Source organism: Lutra lutra, chromosome 14 (genome assembly GCF_902655055.1).
Source record: "Lutra lutra chromosome 14, mLutLut1.2, whole genome shotgun sequence".
NCBI lineage: Eukaryota > Metazoa > Chordata > Mammalia > Carnivora > Mustelidae > Lutra > Lutra lutra.
The window spans coordinates 3,055,168-3,081,225 of record NC_062291.1 but is presented as its reverse complement, the minus strand read 5'-3'; the positions used below and the strand labels follow the sequence as shown (position 1 = coordinate 3,081,225).

General features: G+C 44.3%; 1 protein-coding gene across 3 annotated transcripts in view; it reads left to right on the top strand.

Moving 5' to 3' along the window:
* Window positions 1-15,339, top strand: part of EGLN1 (egl-9 family hypoxia inducible factor 1) — a 61,417-nt gene extending 46,078 nt beyond the window's left edge. The window contains exons 2-5 of one of the 3 annotated variants that reach the window (XM_047701886.1): window positions 7,714-7,833; window positions 10,776-10,912; window positions 13,537-13,604; window positions 14,753-15,339. In XM_047701886.1, coding sequence (XP_047557842.1) covers window positions 7,714-7,833; window positions 10,776-10,912; window positions 13,537-13,604; window positions 14,753-14,817 — 390 coding nt within the window. In that variant the 3' untranslated portion in view covers window positions 14,818-15,339. The remainder of the gene's footprint in view (window positions 1-7,713; window positions 7,834-10,775; window positions 10,913-13,536; window positions 13,605-14,752) is intronic. The other 2 variants (XM_047701888.1, XM_047701887.1) reach the window with 2 other exon arrangements.
* The last annotated feature ends 10,719 nt before the right edge of the window (window positions 15,340-26,058 follow it).

Sequence of the window (26,058 nt, the reverse complement as noted above, 5' to 3'; positions counted from 1 at the left end):
CAGTTTTTAGAAGAATAAAATTCAGCCAGGATTGGCAAGTGAGTGGGAAGGATGTGTCTACTCCTGCAGAGCTGGCAGGAGTATCAGCTCATAGAACCATTCAGGAGGACATTGCGGCAATAAAAACATTTAAAGACTTATAATTTCACTTGTAGGAATTGAATTTTAGGGAGGCCTTGAGGATGTTTACAGTGACACATCAACAGAACTGTTGCTGATTGCAATGTGATTTATAATGGCAAGAAGTTTCTTAAAACATTTTACAGAAACAACCTGAATGCCCTTGTGGTCCTGTGGTTTTGTACTGTGTATTTATCGTTTACGATTAGTCAGCTTTTGCCTGGTTATTAAGCTGTTTTTGCTGTGATCGGGAAAGCAAAGTTTAATCCATTTTTATTCTAAATGAGTTTGTTCCCTAAGAACCTATCCTCTGGTCTCTTCTCTCCCTACACTCTGGTGTTTGGCAGTCTCTAGCAGCCACATGACTCCTGCTGTCCCATGTGAAGATCTCCAGCCATGACTTGCGTTTCCAACCGCCCTTGAACATCTCCACCCAGAGGGTCCACCAGCATGGCAGATGTCCAAAATGTCCAAAAATTAACTGGCCTCCCCCAGCCCGTGCTCCCTGCTTCCGTTAATGGTCTGTTACTCTCAACCAGACACAGACTCTCAGAAACCATCTTCGGTTCGGCCACATCCCCCGTCCCGACTGTGAAAGCACTTACCAAGTCCCCTCCCTTATCTCATGGCCATGACCCCCCCCATTCCACTCAGCTCCTGCTCCCTCTTTCTCGACCATTCCCAAAGCCCCTCCCCTACTCAGACTCCTGCCTTTGTCTGTACCACTTGGGTTCTGTCTGATCTTTTCGAGGTCTTATTTTTTCCTTCCCCATTTCCCAAAGGCTTCTTCCGTCCATCTTGTCCCTGTGTCTTGACCCACAGTTCCGATCATGTTGCTCCCTTGCCCCACAGTGATGGCTTTCCTCTCCCTGTAGAATAAGAAGGCACTCAGGTGTGTCCCCAGGCTGACCCCTCTCACCTTTTCAGTTTTCTTCCCCTTTCTCAAGAACTCTGTGCTTATTAGCAAATCTTGAATATTCCTTGTCACCAAATGGTTCTGTATTTTTCTCGCGTTTAGAACTTGCTTTACATAATTCAGTCTGTTTGAAATACCCTCTCTCCAGCTTACATACTTCCTTTCCGCTCCGTTCAAATACGGCTTCATCCATACACTTGGCTGTGATGTCATGGTACTTTCTCAGGGCCTCCTCACAGTCTTCTGTTTCTACTTGGAATTAGTTCATTCAGGCAGTGCTGATCTCTGAACAGGCTTCGTTGCCTTGCGTGGACTAGAGGTCTGAACCAAGAGAAACTGTCCCTGTCCTTATTGCCGAATACTGTTTATCAGTGTGAGTTTCATTTTTGTCATGACGTGGGTTTGAAAAATGTATCTCCCAAAACACACAGTCTGAGGCATTTATGGTGGGATATTTATTGATAATATTAAAGTTTAGCAACTAAGTTGAGATGTAAAATTTTTAATGTACCTAGATTGAACTCCTCCATTACCCCTCCCGTCCTAATGAACAAAGTACATGACTTCTTATAAAGTTTTTAATTGTATTTTTTTGGAAATGAGTGTTACCTAAACAGGTATAATTGAAGTCTGCAGTTTTAAAATTTGGTTGCTCTTACAGTAAATACCAGCCTATTCTTAGTTCACTTCCTTTGGTGACCTCTTTTTCCTCATATTTGAGACAGATGTCTGTAACCCAGAGGCAGCAATAGTGGTGGGTGGGCGTGCTTTCGGGATAGTTGGGGAAGAAGCTTCAAAGGTCAGGTGCAGGGCACCTGGGTGGCTCAGTGGGTTAAGCCTCTGCCTTCAGCTCAGGTCATGATCCCAGGGTCCTGGGATCGAGCCTTGCATCGGGCTTTCTGCTCGGCGGGGAGCCTGTTTCCCCCCTCTTTCTGCCTGCCTCTCTGCCTAATTGTGATCTCTCTCTTTCTGTCACATAAATGAATAAAATCTTTAAAAAAAAAAAAAAGGAGTCTGACCCTTCACTTAGACTGAGCCACCCAGGCGCCCCTAGGAAGTACATTTTAATAGGATAAATTTTCAGATAGTACACCATTTCCCCTCATTCAGGGAAAATACTGCTTTGATAGCCCGTAAAATTTTCGTTCTTGTAGGTTTGAATCACTGTTTTAAAATAATTCTGTTCAAAAAGGAAAAATTTTTTTAAAGTTTCCTGGTTCAGCTTCACACTGAATACAAGTCTTCCAATGCCAGAAATAAATGTCTTCAGATTCCAAAGTGGTATCACAAACCTCTTCCTTCCTTTTATTCTCAGAGTGAAAAACAAATTTATGGTGTTTCTTATCTTAAGAACATCCTCAATCATGTATATTTTCATATCAAAAAGGAAAAAATAGTATTTAATTGTTTTGCTCATGTTGAAATAGGCTTTTTCCCAGTGGGAAATGGAAATATTTAAAGCTGGCATCTCAAAGAGATGGCAGATTAGGAACATACCGTAGAATTGTAAAGGAGCAATTGCATTGTTTCTTTTTCAAGCAAATGCCTAGATTCTTTGCTGTCCTCTACCCCAGACCTTATAGGAGTACAGAGTCCTTCCTTGTCCTGCTTCTCCTGAGAAAGGACAGGACAGCCCTGGAGTATCACTTCAGTCCTTAATAACTTAGTATTAAGTCTCATTTTAATTTTTCTTGATAGACACTAGTGCCTTTCCTTAGCCTTAGAATCTGACGTAAATCTGTTGGAATAGTTTTATCCTTTATAGGTGTGTCTTAGTCCATTTGGGCTGCTTTTAAAACAGCAACGAAAAAAACCGCAGATTGGGTAGCTCATAAACCACAGAAGTTTATTTGTTCACGGTGCTGGAGGCTGAAAAGTCCAAGATTAAGGCCACCACGTTGGTCACCTTTGGTGAGGGCCTTCTTCCTGATTCATGGCCATCGACTTCCCACTGTCTTCCAGGGTTAGAAGGGGCAGGGATCCCTGCAGAGTCTCTTACAAGACACTCATCCCAGTCCTGTGGGCTCCACCATTGTTCCCTTCACACCTCTCAAAGGCCCCTCCTGTTGCCATCATCTTGAGGGTTAGGATTTCGGCTTGTGAATCTGGGGGGATATCCACATGCAGACCCAAGCAGTGTGCTCTATAATATCTTCCACATAAATCCTAGAATAAAGAAGCTGCCTTCTTTTTTTTTTTTTTTTTTTTTAAGATTTTATTCATTCATTTGATAGAGAGAGAGAGAGATCACAAGTAGGCAGAGAGAGGGGGAAGCAGGCTCACTGCTGAGCAGAGAGCCCGATGCGGGGCTCAATCCCAGGACCCTGAGATCATGACCTGAGCCAAAAGCAGAGGCTTAACCCACTGAGCCACCCAGGTGCCCCAAGAAGCTGCCTTCTTAAAAGCGATCCCACTGTCCCTTAACGGCGTATTTGTAATCTTCAGACACTTTGCTTTTCTTCTCTTCACCTGTATCAAATCACATCTATCCTTTAAAGATAACCTTGGGTCTTATATGTACCTCAAAGCCTCTTCCCCTTATTTTATTTTACCCAACATTTTTCCAAATTCTTTTTATTATTTATACTACTCAGTTCATCATTCGTTTTGTGTGTGCCCACTTTTCCTCTTTTCTTTCGTCTTTTTCTCCTCTCTTTTCTCTCTTCCATTTAGGTCCTTTCAGATAGATACCGTAACAGCCCTTGTTGTAGGGTGATATCGTAGGTATGCCGTAGATATATTTTTCCACGTTTTTAAGACTTTTTATTTAAGTTCCTGTTTTTTAACGCTGTCCACGACATCTAGACTAATAAGGTGTTTGAGCACACCTTATGAGTAGAGAATGAGTGGTTATTGGTTGCTTTACCAAGAAATTAATAGAAAATAAACTGAATTTACTGAAAGTATTGTGTATGAGAGTATGTTAGTTGCATATTAAAAGCAAGCAATACCGGAACAGCAACATCAGAGTTTTTGTCATGCACATATATGTAAAAGACACCAGGAAAACAAAATTACCAATTAAGAAACAGAACATGAATATTATTTCAAAACTGGAAAAGCTATGTTACATTTAAGGAACTTTAAATTTTGATGATGCAGATCATAGCTAAGGATAACTGTTTTAAGTATGAATACTGGTTGTAATCTTCGTAGCTGCCAGATTTCATGAGACTTAGAGAAATGCCTTTTTTTTTTTAAGTTTTAATTTTAATTTCAGTTAGTTAACACATAGGGTTACCTCAGTTTCAGGTGTGCTATATAGTGGTGACTCAGCACTTCCGTACGTCCCCCGGGACTCATCCCAAGTGCACGCCTTAGTCCCCGTTCCGAGAGATATACCTGTTTATGTTTGTTACGATCCCAATGGGGAAGAGTCTTGGTACATGCATCAGTTACTAAATGCAGTGTCACTGTGTCATTATTGTGCTGTGCAGTTGTTTGCATAAACTCATGACCCTTCCAGACCTTTGCAGGTTCCCTACAGGGCTTGTCCTTCCCCAGAACATCTGTCTAGGAGTGTGGCCCCCCGGGTCTCAGATTTTCTGTGATAGCGTGGTTTTTCTGGGTGTGCTTAGGCTCTGTCCTTCTCCTGTAGTCTCTCCTTGTACGGCTGGAGGGTCTTGTCTGTCCAGGTTCTAGGACTCCTACTCCTGCCTTGCTGCCCTCTCAGCTATGTCCCAGCATGCAGATGAACGCTGCCCTAGTTGGAGGCTGGGGCAGAATTTGCTTGTCTTCACTGCAGCCCTCCACCGGTCGCCACCCCCGGGTACCTCCCTGTACCCCAAGGGCTCCAGGGAAGGCAGGTTAGAAGTGACCGATACAGTCGGCTCCCATGTTGAGGCATAAACCTGATGTCTGCAGCTTGGTTCTTTCTGTTCTAGGGTGTCATCAGCATTGCTGAGAAACTCCTTCCTCCAGGATGTGTGTTATTAAAACCACTCCTCCACTCATATTTCCATTTCTGGAAAGCCCTGACTCCATGCATTCCATTCCGTGGGAGAGACCCTCAGAGCCGTCCTTGACTCTTCTTCCAGTCCACTTCTGATCCGTTAGTGGATCCCATTGGTTTTCTGCCTTCAGAATTCACCCCACTTTGTCACCCTGGGCAGGCCTTCTTTTGGTTTCTCTCCCAGAAGCTGCAGTAGCCAGCTAGCCGCCTTCTTGCTCTCCTTCCTGCCCACAGTCTGGAGTAGCGGCTAGCTATGTGGGTTCTGAAGGTATATTGCCTGCATTCCTACCTGCTTTACTGTCTAGACACCGAGAACACTAATTGGCCTTTCTGGGCCTCAGTTCCTTTTTTTTTTTTTTTTTAATTTTATTTTTTTATTAGAGAGAGACAACACAAGGGGGCTGGGTGGGTGGGCAGAGGGAGATGGGGAAGCAGGCTCCCCACTGAGCAGGGAGCCCGATGTGGGACTCGATCCCAGGACCCTGAGATCATGACCTGAGCCAAAGGCAGACGCTTAACCGACTGAGCCACCCAGGCGCCCCCAGGACCTCAGTTTCCTTATCAGTTGAATAAAGATGGGGATGATGATACTAATTTACCTCATGTGGTTGTGCCAGATGAGTTAGTAGACACAGATTACTTAAAATAGTGTGTGGCAAACAGCATCCGAAAAATACTAGGTAGTGGGTGATACGGAGGTCATTGCACTTGTTAGTTTTTATTCATACAGAACTGAAACTGACCTTCTTAAAACATCAATCAGACATCTCTTCCGTTGGCTTCCTGTCACTTTTAGAACAGAATCCAAAGTCCTGACCATGGCTTGCTGAGCCCACCATAGTTTGCCTTTGCTCTCCTAGGCCTACTGGCCTGCTGTGGTTCTCCACTCGGCCCAGCCACTTCTGCCTTTGCTCTCCTTTTCCCTCAGCTGGCAGTGCTGACCCCACAGATACTTACACGACTTGCCACTCCCTTCATTGAAGTCTGTGCTCAGATGTGAGCCCCTCACATAGGTCTTCCTTTACTGCTGTTCTAGAAATCATCCTGTTCTCCATATCCTTCAACTTTATGAAAAGATAACTACCTAACAGTATATTACACATGTTTGTTGACTGGTTATTTCAGCATACGAGGTTCCCTAATGAATGAAAATGAAAGCAAGGGACTCGTTCTGTTCATCACTGTAGTCACCGCTCCCCTCTCCTCCCACCAGGGCCTCGCAGATACACAGCTAGCTGGGGCTCAGGAGGTGTTTGCTGTGGGATGGGCAGGGTGGCTGGACGAAGGAAGATTTTCCCCCCTTGTTCTTTGCACAAGAGACACTGAGGTTACCAGATAGTTGCAGAGGCTTGAGTGAACTTTTTTGAGATGAGACCACTTTAGGAAAGAATTTGGGTTGGGTTTTTTGGTATTTGTTTTTTTGTTTTTCCATCCTTTTTGTGGATAAGAATGTATCCTGTGATTTACGATAATTGTCTTTATTAATCACAGGTGGATTAATTGCACTGTTAAGCAGGTATCTTCTTATAGTTCCTGTTCAGGGTCTTTTGCATGTGCTATACCATTAGCAGCTGGTGACAGGGAAATTGTTTGAGTTTTTCTTTTATTGAGTATTAGTAAATCCACAAACCCATGTTCTTCTGCCTATTATTAACAACCTTAAGTCCCAAGAGAAAGCATGTAAGTCTTTTTAAGCTTTCAGTTTTAAAACGCTTCCTAGTCTCTTAGAGGTGGAACACCGAGTTACCTATTCACTAATCAGTTGAATATGAGTTTTACAGATTAGTATTTGCCTTTTATGTTAAATAATGTTATTAATAATGTAATATAATGTTAAATAATGTAATTTCATTACTGTTTGATAGCTTTGTACTAATTCACTGACAGTACTGATCAGTTGACTTCAATACATGAAGAAATTATATACATGAAGAAACATGAAATAAAAGATTTCAGAATAAGTGATAACCTTGACCATCTTTGTTTTAGTTTTCTTCATAATTCCTGAGGTTTTTTTTTTCTGTGTAACCATGCTTTTTAATTTCAGTCGATTATTATGTACTGCAGTCCTAGAACATGTGAGTTCTGGGGCTTATTCTGGACCTTTTTTCCGCCTTCATGCTTATTAATACCCATCAATCTTCTGAACTACATCTTGTTACAATGTGAGCAAAAAATGACTTTCTGGTTTGAAGAGGAGTTAGTCCCATGCTAATTTGTCACTTGGCCTTTTCTTTAATCACTGACATTAAATGAGTGACTGTTTGGAGTTGACCTTCAAAATTCAGAGACTGTTAGATGAGGTGTTTGGCTGTCAGACAGTCATGCCGGTGTTCTGTCTGCCGTCAGCCCAGGGAGGATAGAAGTCTCCCGTGGAGCGGAACAAAAACTCACTTGATCTCCATCATCAGTATGAATAAAGATCCTGGAAGTGTGTCCTGCGATCCTTCTGGCCTCCGATTCCCTCTCATGTCGGTTTTTCCCTTTTCCCATCACCGTGAAGCGGACCTCACCAGGCCTTGGGTTATTTACCAGCCTACCTGTGTGTTCTTCATAAGTTTCAACATAGGCTATCTTGGCCCTTTCTTATCTACAAAATATGATCTTTATTTAGAAGAATTTAAGTGTAAGAGTAGCCAAAAATCAGAGATTTCTTTTATAAGGTGTTTTGCCTTTTTAGTCATAAATGTATAGACTTTTAAAATCCCCATCATTATTATTACAGGCCATGGTTGCTTGTTATCCTGGCAATGGAACGGGTTATGTGCGTCATGTTGATAATCCAAATGGAGATGGAAGATGTGTGACGTGTATATATTATCTTAATCAAGACTGGGATGCCAAGGTATGCAACTTCATTGACCATTTATTTTTTTTCCCCGTAGCTATTAAGACTCATACTCCTCTTAGGGAGACTGTCTTTACTTTAACACATGGGATAGTTAAAATTTTCTTAGATTTGTTTCGGTTTTGGGTCTTAGGAGGGTATCTTTATAACTTGAAACATTATGTTATCTCAAAAAGTGGATTCCCTTTTTTTCAGATACTGAGGCATGCATCCAAAATTTAACTTTTTTTGTTTGTTGCTGTTTTGTTTTGTTTTTTAAGTAAGCTCTACACCCAGCGTGGGGCTCGAACTCATGACTCCGGGGTCAAGAGTCACACGTTCCACCGACTGAGTCAGCCAGGTGCTCCCCAGAATTTAACTGTTAAATTACCACAGTGGATTTCATTAAAATAGCTTTTACAGAAAACTCTGCTGAGAATAACTGTTTAATCATGGCTTCTGAGAGAGATTATGTATAAACAGCTGTTGGCGGATTATTTCCTGCTTACTCCTCTTGCACAGCTCTTATCTGGCATTGGATTGCAGAGTCGAATATTGGAGGCAGGATTCCTTCTTTTTCTGACTGTGGGAAAAAACTTGAAGTTTATCAATACTGACAAATCCTTTAAAACCAATTAGAGTATCCATTTAATTTTCTCTTATTTTAAATGTTTATTTCCTTAATATTGGCCTGAGTTTCACTTGAGTTTAAATGATTGAAACTTCAGAAGTATGTCATGCTTTTATATTACTTTGGAGGTTGTCTAAACTAATGTTTGGTTGATTTTTAGAAATCCTTATTTACTTTTATTGGAGCAAGAAATTCAAATAGAAAAGTGAACACATTGTATAGCTCAGTGGATTTTCACAGCATGAACGTACCTGGGTAGCCAGGGCAAGTTTTAAAAACCAAATAACGTTTAAAACACTTCCCCCCAACACACAAACATATACACAGGAGGGAAAACCACCAGGTCTTAAATATGTAAAAACCTAGTCCTGTCCTAAAATGTAGGATATGCTCACAGGGCTCAGTAATCTTTCTGTGTCATACAGATTTAAAGATTCTCCTCAGTCTGAGTTGAAAAGGGAGGTAAGTTTTATTGCTAAGTAAATTTTGGTTTTTCCAGTCTAGTTTTCAAAGTTTAAAATAGAAACATAGATCTGGTCATTCACCTTGAGCCCAATGGACAAAACAGATTGGTGTAACTTTAGTTAAAACTTCAAAATTTGTTTTTTTTTCCCCAATTTTGTGAATATCTTGAAAGCTAAAAATGTTTGAGCAACTCCTAACTTCTGTATTTTGTTAGGTTCTTTCTAGTTTTGGTCTGACCCAGCCAAGGTCATTAATAATATAGTTTTTAAATTAGTACCTGAGCTGAGAAAACTCCCCAGTATTTTTGTAGGTAGAACTGAAAACTTCTTTGCAAGATTACAGGAATGTGTGCAGTGTGCCAGATACCGTTCTGGGTGCTGGAGATGGAAGAGAAATACAGTAGCTTTCACAGAGCCTGGGATCTAGCAGAGGAAAGCTAGCAGTAGATGAACAGTGACCGACTGATAAGTGGTTCTGCCCAGCACAGGACAGATTGCTATGAGACCCGACTGCATGAGGGGGCGGGAGGACATCTGCTTCAGGGGTCAGAGGAAGATTGGAAGCTTTAATTATCTCTTTAAACATTTGCAGCAGATCACTGTGATACTCCCCGTGCCTGCAGTCAGCGGTCAGGGGGAAGAAAAGGATGTGTTCTTGGTCACAGTCTAGAGATTCTTTAGATGTTTGCATGAGTGCCGTGGGAATCAGTCTGAACAGAACCTGAGGAAGGTTCGGGTACTTTGAATTTAACTTAAGGATGAGCCTGATGAACAGCTTGTTTGGCTAGACATTCTAGGGTCAGCGTCCGTGGTGTCTAGATTAAGTATGAAAGTTCCTTTCAGTTCGAGCGTCTACCTGCTTAGGAGTTAGTTCTTCAAGGGTAAAGAGCTCCTCAGTTGCAGGTGGGTTGTGCCTCACTCTCACTCTCCCCAGACTGTAATTATCAGGAGGATGACATCTGTGTACATTACTCCCTACTCTGTACCCGGGGTCCACCTCAGGTCCTAGAACACTAGGAATTAATAGGTGAGTCCATCTAATCCCAGATAGATAGGTAAATAGTAATTATCATTTCTGGATGGAATCCCATTCTGGTACACAGGTGGCCATCAGTGAGTCAGGCCCAGGCTAGAAAGGGAGACCTGTAATCTCTGGTAATGACCACAGTGATGATGGTGGTGACAATAAGTGATGACACCTTCTACTGATGCAGTTGAATTCCTTATTTATTTAAAAAGATTTTTATTTATTCATGAGAGTCAGAGAGAGGGGCAGAAGGAAAAGGAGAAGCAAGCTCCCCCCGGAGCAGGGAGCCCGATGCGGGACTCAATCCCGGGACCCTGGGATCATGACCTGAGCCCAAGACAGATGCTTAACTGACTGATCCAGCCAGGTGTGCACGTGTCCCTAGTTGAATTCTTCAAATAAGAGGTATTAAACTTGTTGCTGTCTTACTACTGTTGAACCCTGAAACACAATAAACTGCTGAGTTGACATCACCACTTCAAGATAATTTGAAATGGACACATTTTAAAAGAATAGGCTAATTAAGCACATCATAAACATACCTACATAAAAGACATGTGCTAGTGTTTAAAACTTGATTCCAGTGTCATTTTAAGCCTTTTGAATTCAGATAATACTCATCTGTTTCATCGGTATTTACAGAAATCCCTAAAACAAGAATTGAATTTTTCCTTTTATCAGTGAGTGTACTTGGAATCTCAGCTTCTCTTTATACCTTTTATTTTACGAATAATCCAGCTAAGAGTTTTAATTCTGAAATGGCTTTTTTTTCCTCCCTAAATTTCATTTGGTAGCGTTCTTCCTCTCATACTTACATACACTGGGCTCTTTTCCATAGGTAAGTGGAGGTATACTTCGAATTTTTCCAGAAGGCAAAGCCCAGTTTGCTGACATTGAACCCAAATTTGATAGACTGCTGTTTTTCTGGTCTGACCGTCGCAACCCTCATGAAGTACAACCAGCATATTCTACAAGGTGTAGTATTCCTTTTAAGAAAAAATTGGTAAAGACTGTGGTAGGAGAGGAGGGGATGGACAGGATGTACTTGAGAGTTTTCTAGTGAGCATCTTCTGTTCTTTATTCAGTCGTGACTTTTTAAAATTGAATAATCTTATTTACTACTTATTCTCGGTTAGTGCTTAATGTTTGTGACTTTCTTTGTGTAACCACTTCCATTTGGGGTAAGAAATGGAAGTACAGGCCCTCTCCTCTCTCTATCCTGTCTCATTATTTTGTGCATCTCTACCTATAATCTGTTCTGATTCTGTGAGAGGACTTACTGGGGGACAGAAAGGCTCGATAGAGAAAGAAAAGGACAGCTTTTCAAAGGGAGGAAAATGAGAGGGATGATGTTGAAAAATTAAACAAAGCAGAAAAATAAGAGGCTCCTGGAGAGTAGAAATGAAGAGAGGAGAAGAAAGGTTGCCATGTGTGGGAGTTCATGTGAGAAAAATAACCCAGTAGCTTTAATAATAAGTATCTATGAGCCTTATACTTTTGACACTTTCTACTTTGAAATGTTAAGACTCTTAAAATAGAAGATGTTGTAGACATTGTTACAAATATTTGTAGAAAAATTGCGCTATTTTGCATATACCTGTTTTTCCCTGTAGAAGGGACTCTGAATCTTGTGAGTTACTGGCCAGCAGTGGTTGGGTCTGGTGAGAAGGGGCCGAGCTATAGTCACACCGGGAGAAGAGCTGGCTTTTCCCGGCGGTATCAGGCATGGGCCAGCCTAATGAGGTTCCAATTCCAAAACTTGATCACCTTTTTTTCTTGCTTCTTCCTTTCCCTTTCCCTTCCCTTTCCTTCTCTTTTGTTTCCTTTCCTTTTCTCTCCTTTTCTTTCTTTTCTCTTTCCCTTCCTTCCACCCAACATGGGGCTCAAACTCATGACCCCCAAGATGAAGAGTCGCACACTCACTCCACCAGCTGAGCCAGCCAGGCACTCATTTTTAACTTGCCTCCTTCTGAGCTGTGTTGCCCTAACCCTAATTCACATAGTGAGCAGCAAGCTGAGTAATTTGTGGCTGGAGATCCTAAGAAGCCATGAAGGGAAACCATGGGGGCGTCCTGTCCCATCACACGATGTGCTGTCCTAAATCCCCCATCTCTCCTGGCTTCCCAGTGTCCATCTCTGCCTGTGCTGCTGCTTCAAACCCTTTTGACCAAGAAGCTGCTCCAGGAACCTTCCCTTTTAAGGAGTCTTGAGTATGGTCTGCCTGTATCATTTCTAAATGAAGAAATGACAAACATTTTTAAGTAGTAAATGTCAGACAGTTGTGGAGGGTACATACTATAGAACTCAAGGAGGGAGAAAATGGTGTTAATTGGAATAGATGGAGTAGATGGCCCAGGTGTCATCGTGAAGACAGGAGCTCAGCTGGGCCCAGAATGACCAGAAGCGAGGAGTATGGCAGTGTTAGGGAAGCCCTGGGACAAAGGTCAAGGTTGTTCAAGACTCTAATTATTAAGTAACTGGAAGTTTGGGGCATGGGCAAAAAGAGAGAAAATTATCTGTCTGTGCCCTTTTCCCTTCCCGAGGCCACCTGGGAAAATAGAAGAGGAGGGAGCAGAATCTGGAAGTCAGGACGCCAGACTCGGACCTCAGCCTGGTCACTCAGCAGCTGAGTGATCTGCCGGCCTCACTTTCCCGGTTGGCCCAGACTCCCAGACTCTGCCTCCAGTCTGCGTTTGACTCCTTCCTTCAGATACGTTACCTGGTGCAGGTCTGTCACACGCACAGGCTCTTCATTCGGTCACTGATGCCCCCCGCCGAGTCCCCGCCCAACCCTAGTTAAGATACTGTGACTGTTGTGTTCTGCTGAGCAGTCCCCACGTGTAGTGCGTTTCTGCTTCCTATAGTGTGTGAACACTTTCCCCATTATTGGGACCAGGAGGTGTCACAGTGTGCTTTGTAGTATTTAATAAACCAGAGATTCTTCCTCTATTTGGGGAACTAGCTATTCCAAACAAGTGAAATTTTCGGAGGAATTAACTTTAGCTAAATAAACTTCACATGTCAAAACACAGTGTAAAATTATTTTGATAAAAATCCCCAAAACTCTTAGCATAATTTACCTCTATCTTGATGACACCAGATTATAAAATTATAAACACCCACTGTTAGTCTTCGCTGTCCTACTGTGGTGTCCTCAGAAGCGGCTGGAACTGGGAGCCGTCCCTTCTGCCACAGGGCCCCAGGCCGTGGCTCCTCTTCTGCTTCTCTTCTCTTTTTTGAGAACTTTTGCTAGTGATGCTGTGCTTTTCCTGTCGGGGCCATTCTTTTCCCTTCTCACTGTCTGTTTCTGATCTGCTGTGGACCCGCAACAGTAATCAAGTAGGTTAAGCGGGTAGTAAGAAGAGCCCCCAAAACTCAACTTCGCAACATCTGTTTTAGCTACTTCTGGTTCTCCGCTGCGCTCTTGAATGGCGAGGTTCCTGGAGAGGTGGGTGGTCGCTGAGCTCGGTGTTCCTCTGATAACATTCGGTCGAGGCATTGTTTTGGCGTTACACGTTGTCATAGACCATTGCAAGAGCATACCACTCTTTTTTTTCCCCAGTGTGATCGTTCTTACTCTATTCTAAATTTTCTTTTAGGTACGCAATAACTGTTTGGTATTTTGATGCAGATGAGAGAGCACGAGCTAAAGTAAAATATCTAACAGGTAAACGTTATTTGGGGCCAGGGTCAACCGTAAGGCGGGCAGCCCACAGTCCCGCGCTGCTGTCCCTGAGTGCACGCACGGTCTTTATTAACTCCACGAAGGCTTGCCCCTTATTTTTGTCAGATTCCTTAGTTCCCTGATGTAAAAGGGAGACTTCTCTCAAGTCATCTTCCTTGTTCTCTTTAACCAACACTGTCCGAAGATGAGTAAAGTTTGAGGCCAGAAACCTGAGAAAATGATTCAAGTACAAGCTGAGTTTTTCTGTGATTACCCTTCCCAGTCACCAGCTGCCCAGCTCGTGGTAATGCCATCTGACTTGTCTCACTCTCCCGTTAGAAGGAAGTCAGTAAATACCCTTTCCCTGTTAAACGTACACTCTCTAGAGAATATCCGGGTCTTCCACGTTGAATGTGGACGTGAAGAAAGTGAATACAAAGGAGACGAATTGAAATGCCGAAATCATAGGTAGCCAAGCACGTCGAGGCCATCCCTGCCAGCCGGTGGTGTCCGTAGATCAACATGCTCGAACCGAATCTGAAGATCCTTCAGGATGCCAGCCCCATCCCCCCCAACCCCCACCACCAACTGTCTCCTGAGAGCAGGGGGTCTTAGTTTTCCATCAGATGGACCACTTCCCTCTTTTCTTTAACCCTATCTTATATCTCCAAAAGTCTGCTCCGTCCTCACATTACTGATGTGCTGTATTTTCATGAGCCATTGATAATCCCACATCATCCTTTTGTAAAATTATAAAAGAGGATGTGCATTGCTTTTTCTATGTATTTTTAAAGTTATTATTTGTGGCAGAACCCTAGTGGTGTGCTTTCAGTGACGCCGAACACACTGCTATTTTATAGCAATTCAAATTGCTTTTTAAGTAAAAAGGAGATAAAATTATTATCTCTGTAGAGAATGGCTTTCCCCTGTGAGGGTTTACCAGTTCAGAGTAACGCGTTCATTATAACAATGCTGCAAGGTAGTGAGTCTGATAGTTTTCAGATGATGTATGTTTGCAAAGCTGTGGCGTTGTGCACACTGGTAGGAGCTCAGTGGGAAGCAGTTAACAGAATAACAGAAGCTCTCTGGTGCTGAATGAATGAACGAATGAACGAATGAATGAATGACTTTTTTTTTTTTTAACCTCGCAGGTGAAAAAGGTGTGAGGGTTGAACTCAATAAGCCTTCCGATTCCATCAGTAAAGACGTCTTATAGAGCCTTCAGTCCAGCAAACCCCACTCCATCTACAAGAATTGTTGGCGCTCTTCGTTAACTTGTGACTACAAATAAATGGGATAAAGAAAAATAGACAACCAGGTGGCATTTTAATAAGGAAACAGAAACAACTTGGTCGTGTTGCCTCAGAAAGAAGATTGTGACTGTGACTTTGTACTACATGACTTTCCAAACCTGGGATTGCTCATGGGAAGGATACAAGCTACCGGCTGAAAACGGGGGCGACATCTGGACGTGAAATAAGTACCCTAGGTAGAAGTTTTTCATTCTTATGTTTTGCCAGATCTGTCATCTAGAGGAGTTCATTTCATCTCTCCCTTTTTTATATAGTCGTTTGAATTTGAAGTAATTTTTGTATGATCAGGTACAATACATCAAAACTGAATTGAGAAAAAAGTACAGTATTACTCCCCCAAATAGCATCGATCTATTTTTGTAAACTTGTTCGAACTATTAAATTTTGCCCTAAAAAAGACCTCTTATCATGATTGTTGCCAGTGACTGATGATTCCTTTCCTTTCCTTTTTACTTACCGTAAGAAAAGGAGCACTTTAATCGCCAACTGAAAACTCAGATTGTTTTGTAGTCCTGTCTTTTACACTAATTTGAGCTCTTAAAAGATTGCTGCTGTTGTGTTTTTGACATTGTTCGTAACGAAACGTTAACAGTAAAACCATCACTGTTTACTACCAATAACTTTCAGTTCATGTTTTATACGGAAAAATACCCAGGTTTTATTCTTTTTAGTATTTTTAAAAGACTAAAGTGACTGGCACTAAATGAACTTGAGTTTGTCCTCAGCATCAAGTTCCCAAGACAAAGGGCTCTCTCATGCTTTTCACGTCTATCCTATAGATGTAATAGGTGACGTCCCCTTCCTAAGACTTTTCCTTTTGCTCCCCGTCAAGTTGATCGGACTTCCCGTTTTGCTGTTAACGTTTTCTTCCCACTCCTGCGACGCACGTGATCTGCGGTGGAGAACCTGGCTTCTGTTGGCTAGCATCAGGGGGGATGGAGCGCCAGGGCTGGGCGGTGTTAGCGCAGACCAGATGTTAGTGAATCCTCCGCCCCGAGCCAGGGCAGGCCTTCCCCAGGCATGACGTGATGCTCGCCTCTTTGTCAGTAGCTGGATGTTTAGCTTAAAAATACAAAAGAAGTGGAAAACCAGGTAATTTTATTATTCTGTTTTGTGACTTTTCTTTACTTTTCAGAAAAAAAAAACGGGACTATTACAATAACACACAAGGCCTCCCAGACTTCTGTTTTTTGATGGATGAACTGGGATGGACATCCAAGACTTCGTTTTCCTGGGCCAGTCTTTAGCAGAGGCCAAAGGGTGGGATCCATATTTAACATGAATTATGGGTCAGACCTTGCCCACTTCAGTTTTCTATGTCTACCCTTGATCTTTGCCAAAATGTGTGCACAGAAATACTTTGTATATTTCAACTCATGACAGTTTTAGCATCTGTATAGTTTGTATTCAATTAGAGACCTTTTCTATGGAAAGCTCAGTAATTTTTATTAAAAGATTGCTATTGTTCATGTAAAACATGAAAAAAAGTTGTTTAGTGAAACTGACAGTATAGACTTAGGGTGGGATGAAAGGTTTCAGTATTGTGAACTCACTTAGGAACGTGAGGGAGAAAATTAGAGTTTATTGTTGTTTTTCCTTGCCCTTGTTCGGTTTTGTTCCCCTTCCTCTCTGTGTTCCAGATAATGCCATGTGACATCTCTGTAATAAGTGCCTCTGCCGGCCGGACCTGGGGGTGCGGGTTGTCTCTGCCATCTGGTCTGCGGCGCGCTGCGCTAGGCCGCCACTTGGAAGCGCTGTCGTTTTTAGGTCTAGTAGAGATTGTGTTCTGTTGAGGGGGTTCATGTGGTCATCAGGGTGGTCCTGCAGCAGCCTTGCCTCTGGGAGCCCCAGGGTCATTCGTGTGTGTATCTCTGCAGTTGTGCAAAGTGTCAGATTCTACTCTCTGTGCGTGTGCTTTCCAGACAGGTCTTAAAACCGGTATTTTTCAGAAAATTGTATCTAATTTCTTGGAGATCATTGTGAAAGGATCAAGAAATCCAGTGTAGCCATTTCTTTAGTATCCACTTAAAATCTGTTCATTTCATGTTAGTGGGACCGTTAACTTGTCATCAAGCAGGACTCTATTTAAAACTACTTGTGGCCTCTATGTGTTTAATCCTGGTTAAAGATGAAGCTTCTAATGCTGTTTTTCAACACATTAACCAGCTGTAAAACACAGACCTTTATCAACAGCAGGCAAGGAATTTCAGGATTCATACACAGATAGATGGTGAAGTCATGTAATTTGAAAAGTGGTGTTTCGTTATGAAGGAGCTCTCAAGTTGCTTGTAAAGCTAATCTAATTAAAAAGATGTGTAAATGATCTTGAAAAACTATGGTGGTTATTTCTAGCTGTCTTTTTTTTTTTTTTTTAAATCCTTTCTCATACATTGACTTTCTTAATGGGCCCTTCCATCAGATAAGGTCCTTTTCTGTCACACATCTCTGGCATAGTCCAGAATGTTTGGTATTGCTTTTTATAAATGATAACAAGGGAAAGAGAGAGAACAGTAAACATAGGAGTCTTAACAATTCTAGAAACATCCTGGGGGTAATTGGCCTGTCCACGGGATCCATGAGTTCTTTGTTTGAAGTCTCAACATTTGGATTCTTGCCTTTTGAATAGGATTAAGATTTTTTTTTTTTTTTTTTTTTTTTTTTTGTCAGAGAGGGAGAGAGAGCAAGCACAGGCAGACAGAATGGCAGGCCTAGTCAGAGAGAGAAGCAGGCTCCCCACTGAACAAGGAGCCCGATGCGGGACTCGATCCCAGGATGCCGGGATCACGACCTGAGCCGAAGGCAGCCGCTTAACCAACTGAGCCACCCAGGCGTCCCTGAAAAGGATTTTTAAAAAATTACTCCAGCACCAGTGCTGTCGGGTACATCTGTGTCACCCCTCTGCAGCAAACAGGAAGGAGCATTAGGCATAGATCTGCAGTTTCATAGGTGTCCTGTGTGTGTATGCATGGAAATTTAATTCATGTAGTCGTGGTTAGAGCCTAAAATGTAAGAGCTCTTACAATGTGAGATCAGTGTCCTTGTTCATTGATCTCTTAGCTAAAGGACGTTTGGTGTGGTGGTTTTGTTGTGTTCTAGCCTGTCATGGGGCATGTGGGAAAAGGTACTGAAATATAGTGGGGTGGATTAAAGGCGAGGGCAAATGAGTCAGAGATGAAGACTAATTTAATTAGGTAGTGTTGTAAAGAGAGTACAGGACTGACAAATCTGTTTAGCTCTGGTCCAGGCACTTAATTAGGTGACCGTTGGAGCCAGACCTAAATGAAGTCCAGATTACTTCCGAGGTGCACGTGGCCCAAGCATGAGGGCTCTGCGGTGGCCAGAGGCCACCATGGTAAATATGTATACCGTATGTTTAACCATGGCCTTGTGTGCAGGTGGTTTTTAATTCACTTACACTCACGAGGAAATGCCCAGACTCCACTGCTTCAGGATCAGTCTTTGGACATCCAAGGTCAGGAATCCATTCCCCCGCCCATGCTTCTGTTGATTTTAATGCAGATTCTTTTCCTCATCGCCAGCGAGTAAATTTCACCTGAAATTTGGCAAGCGCCCAAGGGATGAACCACTGGACAAATGACCCGTATGAAGGGCTGGGCCTCGGGAGCTGGAAGGAGTTTTGTGAGGAGAAAACACTTCAAGACAAACCACTTCACAAGACAAGCAGAGCCTTCCCAGCTGCCGGCAGCCAAAGCTCCTTTTATCAAATGGATGATTTTTCAACTCTGAAACAAGGGGTCAGGGGTCCTAAAGATCATTAGGGTATTTTTGGATCAGGTCATCTTTTTACTGAGATTAAGATATTTTCTGCCAAAATTAATGACTATTATGAGTTCTGTGAAATCGCTCCACAGTTTTTCCTCAGAACCTACGGAGTAGGGGAACGTCATCTCCGTTGACAGTTAAAGCAGCTGAGAGCAGTGACTCGTTCAGGACCGTGTAGCCAGGAAGTGGAAGAGAGCCAGGACTTGAGCATGGACGTCCTTTTCTTGTTTTGTTTTTTTTTTTTTTTTTTTTTTTTTTAAAGTCAAAGTTCTACTGTATATGTAGCTAAGTCAGCTTGTTCTAGAAGGGTTTTTAAGGAGATGAGCCCCTCATGTGCTTCCCCTGAGGACAAATATTAACTCTTAAGTGATTCTTTGGATGTAATTAGTTGCCTGATTAGCTCTTAGTGACATAATCATGTTGCCACGTGTTAGATTTCCAGGGTGAGGGCTTATCTGCTAACCGGTTCCCTACTTGAAAGGTACGACTGCAGGTCCCTATCCAGCCCCCCAGACCAGCCCCCCGCCGACGCACGGACAGCACACTTCACATCCCCCGCCTTCCTCATATAATTCTGCTGTAACTTAGATCAGGTTGATCGTTCAGACTGTTGGTGACACTCAGAGCTGGGACACAGAGTAAATCATGGTGACTTTACATCCACAATTTGCTTGTATCCTCCTGCCTGATTTTCCTACTTTTCCTGCGGCTTCTCGCCTGCAGTTGTCTGGAGCCGTTGTCCCCTCTGCCTGCTACACAGCCGTCTTCCTGAGGTCTCCTTTCCCCATTGTTCTGGAGACCCCCTCCACCACTCTGCTGGGTCTCTGGTTTCCTGGATCCCTTATCTTCCCCTTTCTTGGTCGACTTCCTCAGTCCGGGAGGGGGAGCGTGTCCTTCACATGTCTTCCTGAGAAAGAGTAGGTGGGTGGTAAATTTTTCAAGACCTGTGTCTTTGTTTTACCCTCACGCTTCATTGGTAACTTGCCCAAGCTTCCCACTCTCGTTCGGAAAGCATTTTCCTTCAGCATTTGGAAGGCATCACCTCACTGATTCTAGGTTCCAGCATGGATGTGGAGAACTCTAACGCCATTCCTATGTGCCTGACTCTTCAGAAGGAGGCTGCTTTTCCTCTGGAAGCTCGTGGAATCGCTCTTTGTCCCCAGAGCCCTATGGTTAGTATAGAAGAACCAGTTCCACTTAAGAGATACAGTATCTCTGGGGCACCTGGGTGGCTCAGTAGGTTAAAGCCTCTGCTTTTGGCTCAGGTCACGATCCCAGCATCCCGGGATCGAGCCCCACATCGGGTTCTCTGCTCAGTGGGGAGCCTGCTTCCCTTCCTCTCTGTCTGCCTCTGTCTACTTGTGATCTTCTCTCTGTCAAATAAAATTTTTTTTTAATTTTTTTTTTAAGATTTTATTTATTTATTTGACAGACAGAGATCACAAGCAGGCAAAGAGGCAGGCAGAGAGAGAGGAGGAAGCAGGCTCCCTGCTGAGCAGAGAGCCCGATGCGGGGCTCGATCCCAGGACTCTCAGATCATGACCTGAGCCGAAGGCAGCGGCTTAACCCACTGAGCCACCCAGGCGCCCCAAGAAAATATTTTTTTAAAAAAGATACAGTATCTAACCTTGCTTTGCGTCCATTTTAATGTTTCTGTTTCACAGAGGTTTTGCTCAGGTCTGGTCATTTTTGCTGGGTGTTCGTGTCTAAGGGGAGGTACTTGAGCTTCTGGTTTTCCAAGAAATATTGGCAGCCGCTGAAATCGGAATCTCTTTCATAGTCTTCCCGACACATACAGACAAGGAGAACCAAGCAGGTCACCTAGAGCGCATGCCTACACCACAACCGGGAGTGACACACAGAAGTTCAACCTGCAGGAGAGCAGAGAAGTCCGCCTCCGAGGCCAGCGTCAGGCCCCATGTGAAGGCAGAGTCAGGTGGAAACTGTACGATGAAGGGACGAGAGCAGTAGGGGCCTAGAGGTGGCAATACACAGCGGGGGGTTGGGGGGAGGCAGGGGCCCCACCTCGAGTGATGCATATACAGACTCAAGGATTTTTCAGCTTTACAGTGGTACGGAAGCAGTGGGCATACAGGAGCACCTATACCTGGGGTTTTGAGTTCGGGTCTTTTCCCAGGCCAGTGGTTCGCGGTACACAGTCACTCACGATGCTGGGAGACGGCAGTGCTTCCAACTCAGAGGCAGCCACACCATCACGAGGGTCAACAACCGACACCCTTCCTGCCTCCTGTAGCCCTATGGCCATTCTGCTTGTCACTTCCGGTGCAGTGTTCAGTCGCTTACAGGAGCTATGCAGCACATCATTACTAAACAGGCTGTGTGGTAGGTGACTTTGCCTCCCTGTAGGCTGACCTAAGTGCTCTTAGCAGGTTCAGAGTCAGCGGGGCTGAGCTGTGATGCCCGGTAGGGTAGTGTACTAAGTGCGTCTTCAGCTTACGACAGGTTCATTCCGTTGTAAGCGGAGGAAGATCTGTGTTGATAATTCTGAGCCCGGTTCTCCAGAGAACTGGCCACTGGGTCACCAAGAGGAAGACGTTTGGACAAGTACTGTTCCTGGGAGGAGGCGTCGATGTCTCCTGGAGGCTTGATGGTCAAGTGCAAGAAGGAAGCAAGGGTCTCAAGGGGCGGTGCGGGGAGTCTCACAGAATCCAAAGAGAACAACCCCTCCAGCTCAAAAATACAAGTGCCTCTCTGGGGAACACTGCACTTCCTGAACCAACAGAGCGCGTGTGACTCCACCCGGTCTGCCACACAGAGCCCTCCTCTCTGCCTGGGTAGAACCAGCTAGCTCTGCCAGTCAGGAAGAGAACGCCTTCCAAAACGAGCACAACAACGAAGACGACATCTCTCAACACTGCCATTAGAAGAAAACAAAATGAGAGTCATTGACAGCTGATGAAAAAAATCCCTCCTCAGCAAGAAGGCCGAGGAAAACCGCAGGGAGAGCGAGCCTGAGTCAGACATCCTTAAGCCGGACTATTCAGAAATTAAACTCAACACTGGAACTTAAAAATTCAAAATGTCAGGGGCCCCTGGGTGGCTCAGTCGGTTAAGGTCTGCCTTGGGCTCAGGTCCTGGGATGGAGCCTTGTGCCAAGGTCCCGGCGCAGTGGGAGTCAGCTTCTCAATCTCTCTCTCTCTCTCTCTGCCCCTCTAACCCTCCCCTGACTCCTGGTCTCTAAGTAAAATCTTTTAAAAGATAAAAATAAATGCATTCCTGGAAACCATTTTGTACCTGTGTGTATGTGTAGGTACACACACGTTCATCTCTTGAACTGTTTTTTTTCTAAGATCTTATTCTCATGTAACATCTCCAGCCAGCATGAGGCTTGAACCCATAACCCTGAGATCGAGAGTCGCGTGTTCTACTGACTCAGCCAGCCGCGTGCCCCTCTGCTGAGCTACTCTAAAGGTACACAAATACATAAAGGAATCATGTGAGGAATCTTCTGTGAAAACAAAGCACCAAATGCCTTCCCTGTTTCTTTCATCAAGCACAGATTTTCCTATATTTAGTTTGCAAGGAACACTTACCCCTGGAATGATCTGGTCTTAAAAGAGTGTTCTAGCTGGCAATACACAGCCTTGGACTCTTCAGAGGTACGGAGAAGAGTCGGTGTTCACGGGAGTATCATCGAGAAACCACACAGAAACGGAACTTGACAATGCCCAGCCGTTTCAGCCACTGCACACCCAACAGTCTGAGGCTCCTGTGTTCTGTTCAATCCCGCTGTCGGGGCGGAGGACAGTATTGGTGTCCTGGGAAGCCCTCAGACTGCTGTAGGCGACACGAGGAAAGTGCTGTGTCTCAGACTGTAATTTCAGAAATAGTAGGAAAGTATAGGTCTTGCCTTGTCTAGAAGGCTTCCTGTTATGAACCGCCCCGTTCTGCTGTATGTGTGGGTGACTGCCTGCTTGCAGAGCGGTTGAGTGACAGGTGGAATGAAAACAAGGCTAGGAGGTGAGGGTGCCCTGTATGTCGCTCCTTGTTTGTTGGAACAAGCACATTGTTGGCCTGCCGCGTCTCTTCTCACAGGAATTGCGATCATAACCTGTCCTTCCCTTGCTATGAATCAGAACTGGTAATTATTGGTCCAGTCGTTGGTAAGTTTCTTGTCCATTTGGTTTGTCCTCTGCTTGGGGTTTTTTTGAGAAATTGAACTTCCCAAGAGCGCCCCCTGGTGCTCAGTGAACGAGGGGTAAATCTTTTGGCAGGGTTGGCTCCGGTCCGCGAGGCAGCCAACGGCAGCTTGTTTCTGGATTACAGCACACAACATTGTGAACTTTAATAATGATCTGGCTGCAGAGTCCCCCCAGAAGAACAGTCTTTTCATTTCAAAAGACCTATGATGACGAAGTATGTGTCCTGTAACCTTCTGGTGGAATATTAGCAAAAGGAAGCCAGCACTAACCTCCACGTGGCATCCTTTTAACTCTCCAGGCAATTTAATTTGTAATAGTAATTGTGATATCAGAGTTTCACTTCAGTGGTGGACATGCTGCTAGTCAACAACTAAAACAAGCTGCTAAAAGAGCAAGACAACCGAGAACAAGAAGCCAGCAGCCCTCAGTGAGACCAAACAAACCACATGGAGCTCAGCGTTGTTCCGAGCAGCCCTGGGAGAGGAGGTCGTGTGTGCGCCCGGGTGCAGGATCCCAGGGAGGCATCAAGTTTGCAGGAAGATACACAGTCACTGTTTCACTTTGACAGTGAAATTTACTGGAAAAATCCTGTAAGCTTTGCGGGGTGCCTGGATGGTTTAGTCGGTTGAACTTCTGATTTTTTTTTTTTTTTTTTAAGATTTTATCTGCTTGAGAGAGACACAGAGCACAAGCGGAAGAGAAGGGGTAGCTGGAGAAGCAGGCTCCCTGCTGAGCAGGGAGCCCGATGTGGGACTTGATCCCAGGACCCGAGGATCATGACCTGAGCTGAAGGCAGATGCTTAACCGACTGAGCCACCCAGGTGCCCTGAACCTCTGATTCTTGGTTTCAGCTCAGTTTTTGTGTTTTTTTTTAAAGATTTTATTTATCTGTTTGTCAGAGAGAGAGAGAGCGCACAAGTGAGCACAGGCAGACAGAGTGGCAGGCAGAGGCAGAGGGAGAAGCAGGCTCCCCACAGAACAAGGAGCCCGATGCGGGACTCGATCCCAGGACGCTGGGATCATGACCTGAGCCGAAGGCAGCAGCTTAACCAACTGAGCCACCCAGGCATCCCTCAGCTCAGTTCTTAATCTCAGGGTCCTGTTATGTGTTGGACTCCGTGCTCAGTGCAGTCAGCTTGAGAGTCTCTCTCCCCCTTTGTCCATCCCACTCATGCTCTCTCTCTCAAATCAGTCTTAAAAAAATATACATCCTGGGGGCGCCTGGGTGGCTCAGTGGGTTAAGCTGCTGCCTTCGGCTCAGGTCATGATCTCAGGGTCCTGGGATGGAGTCCCGAGTCGGGCTCTCTGCTCAGTGGGGAGCCTGCTTCCTCCTCTCTCTCTGCCTGCCTCTCTGCCTGCTTGTGATCTCTGTCAAATAAATAAATAAAATCTTTAAAAATATATATATACATCCTGTATAGCCCTGGGTGTTAATACACAACTAATGAATCGTCGAACACTACATCAAAGACTAGTGATCCTCTACATGTTAGCTAACTGAGCACAGTAATAAACAGAAATCCTGTAAACTTTGAAGAAAACAAGCTCAGCGCTTTAGGACAGTGGGACAGTATGAGTTTTTTGTTGTACTTTCCACTTTAGATACACATTTATAGCCTACAAAGCAAGACAGAACTTTCCAACTTTAAAATTAGGTAGATAATGGGATAGCCCTGGCTTGAGTTCTTTTTTTTTAAGATTGTTTATTTACTTATTTGACAGACAAGTAGGCAGAGAGGCAGGCAGAGACCGAGAGAGGAGGAAGCAGGCTCCCCACAGAGCAGAGAGCCCGATGCGGGGCTCAATCCCAGGACCCTGGGACCATGACCTGCGCCGAAGGCAGGGGCCTTAACCCACTGAGCCACCCAGGCGCCCCCTGACTTGAGTTCTTAATACAGTCTACCACCCTTCTCCCCGACCCATCTCTCCAGAATGTATGCTGATAGCATTTAAAGGTTGACCCAGGATTACCAGCTGTTACTAGTGCAGGACGTGTACTTTAAAGGGTAAAAAAAACCAAACCAACAGAGCAGAACACTATTTCTTTCATAATAATGACTCAGAGTTGAGGTTAACAATTCTTTTGGTGCAAGATTTCTCAAAAGCTTTAACACAAATTGAAGTGAAGCCTATTTAATTCCAAATTTAAAATTAACTTTCCTCTTCTTGCCACCTAACATGTTGTCATCATCCCTTAAAACTGACCAACTCGCGGGGCGACTGGGTGGTTCAGTTGGTTAATCGACTGACTTGATTTCTGGCTCAAGTCATGATCCTGGGTTCCTGGGATCGAGCCCCGTGTTGGGCTCCGCTCAGCGGGGAACCTGCTTCTCCTTCTGCCTCTCTCCCTACTTATGCTCTGTCAAATAAATAAATTTTAAAAATCTTAAAAAAAATTTTTTTCTCCCTCTCTCTGCCCTCCCCCCCCCAAAACTGACCAGCTCTAGACTTTACCACCTATAGCTCTTCCTCAGCCCATCCGCTCTCCTGCCCTGCGGCTGCCCTTCTTCCTCCCATGTATGTTGCCCCCAGAGAGGCCATAAAAACACTTTTCAGATGTTCTTAAACAGCTTACAAACCTTTCCAACCCCTCTCCCTGCCCCCTTCCCCAGACACCGCACCCACCAAATCAACAGATGGGTGTCATCGGGGACCACACAAACCAAACATAAAGTGGGCATGACCCCACCCTCTAAATTCCACCTGGCTGGGTCTGTCTGCAGTCCTCCTGCCATTTTACCCCTCACATCTGTCTGTTCATCTGGAGTGGCTGTTCCCCCAGGAGGACGTGGTCTAGCTCCAATGCCTTTCTCGTGCTCCTTCACTCTGCAAGGTCCCTTCCATCCTTCCTTACCAGGCTACCCTGACTCACTCTAGAAGATCCAGCTCAGGAGCTGTCTCCTCCAGGAAGCTTCCCCCAACGGCCTGGCTGTGCTGATGGTCCTGCAATCCCCGCAGCTCCCAGCAGAAACCAGTCAAGAGCCCTTTCTGTGTTCAGATTAATCTGCTCTCATCGCACTACCCAACGAGGCCGTTTTAGAAAGCTTGAGGACATGGACTATCTTGTTTACTTCTTTGCCCCAGAACCTCATAGAGACTCAAAAACTGTTTACCTGCACGTAATTTCCTAAACTGAATTAAGAAAAAATTATCCTCTATGAAAGTACATAGTTGCATATATCCAACATAATACACACA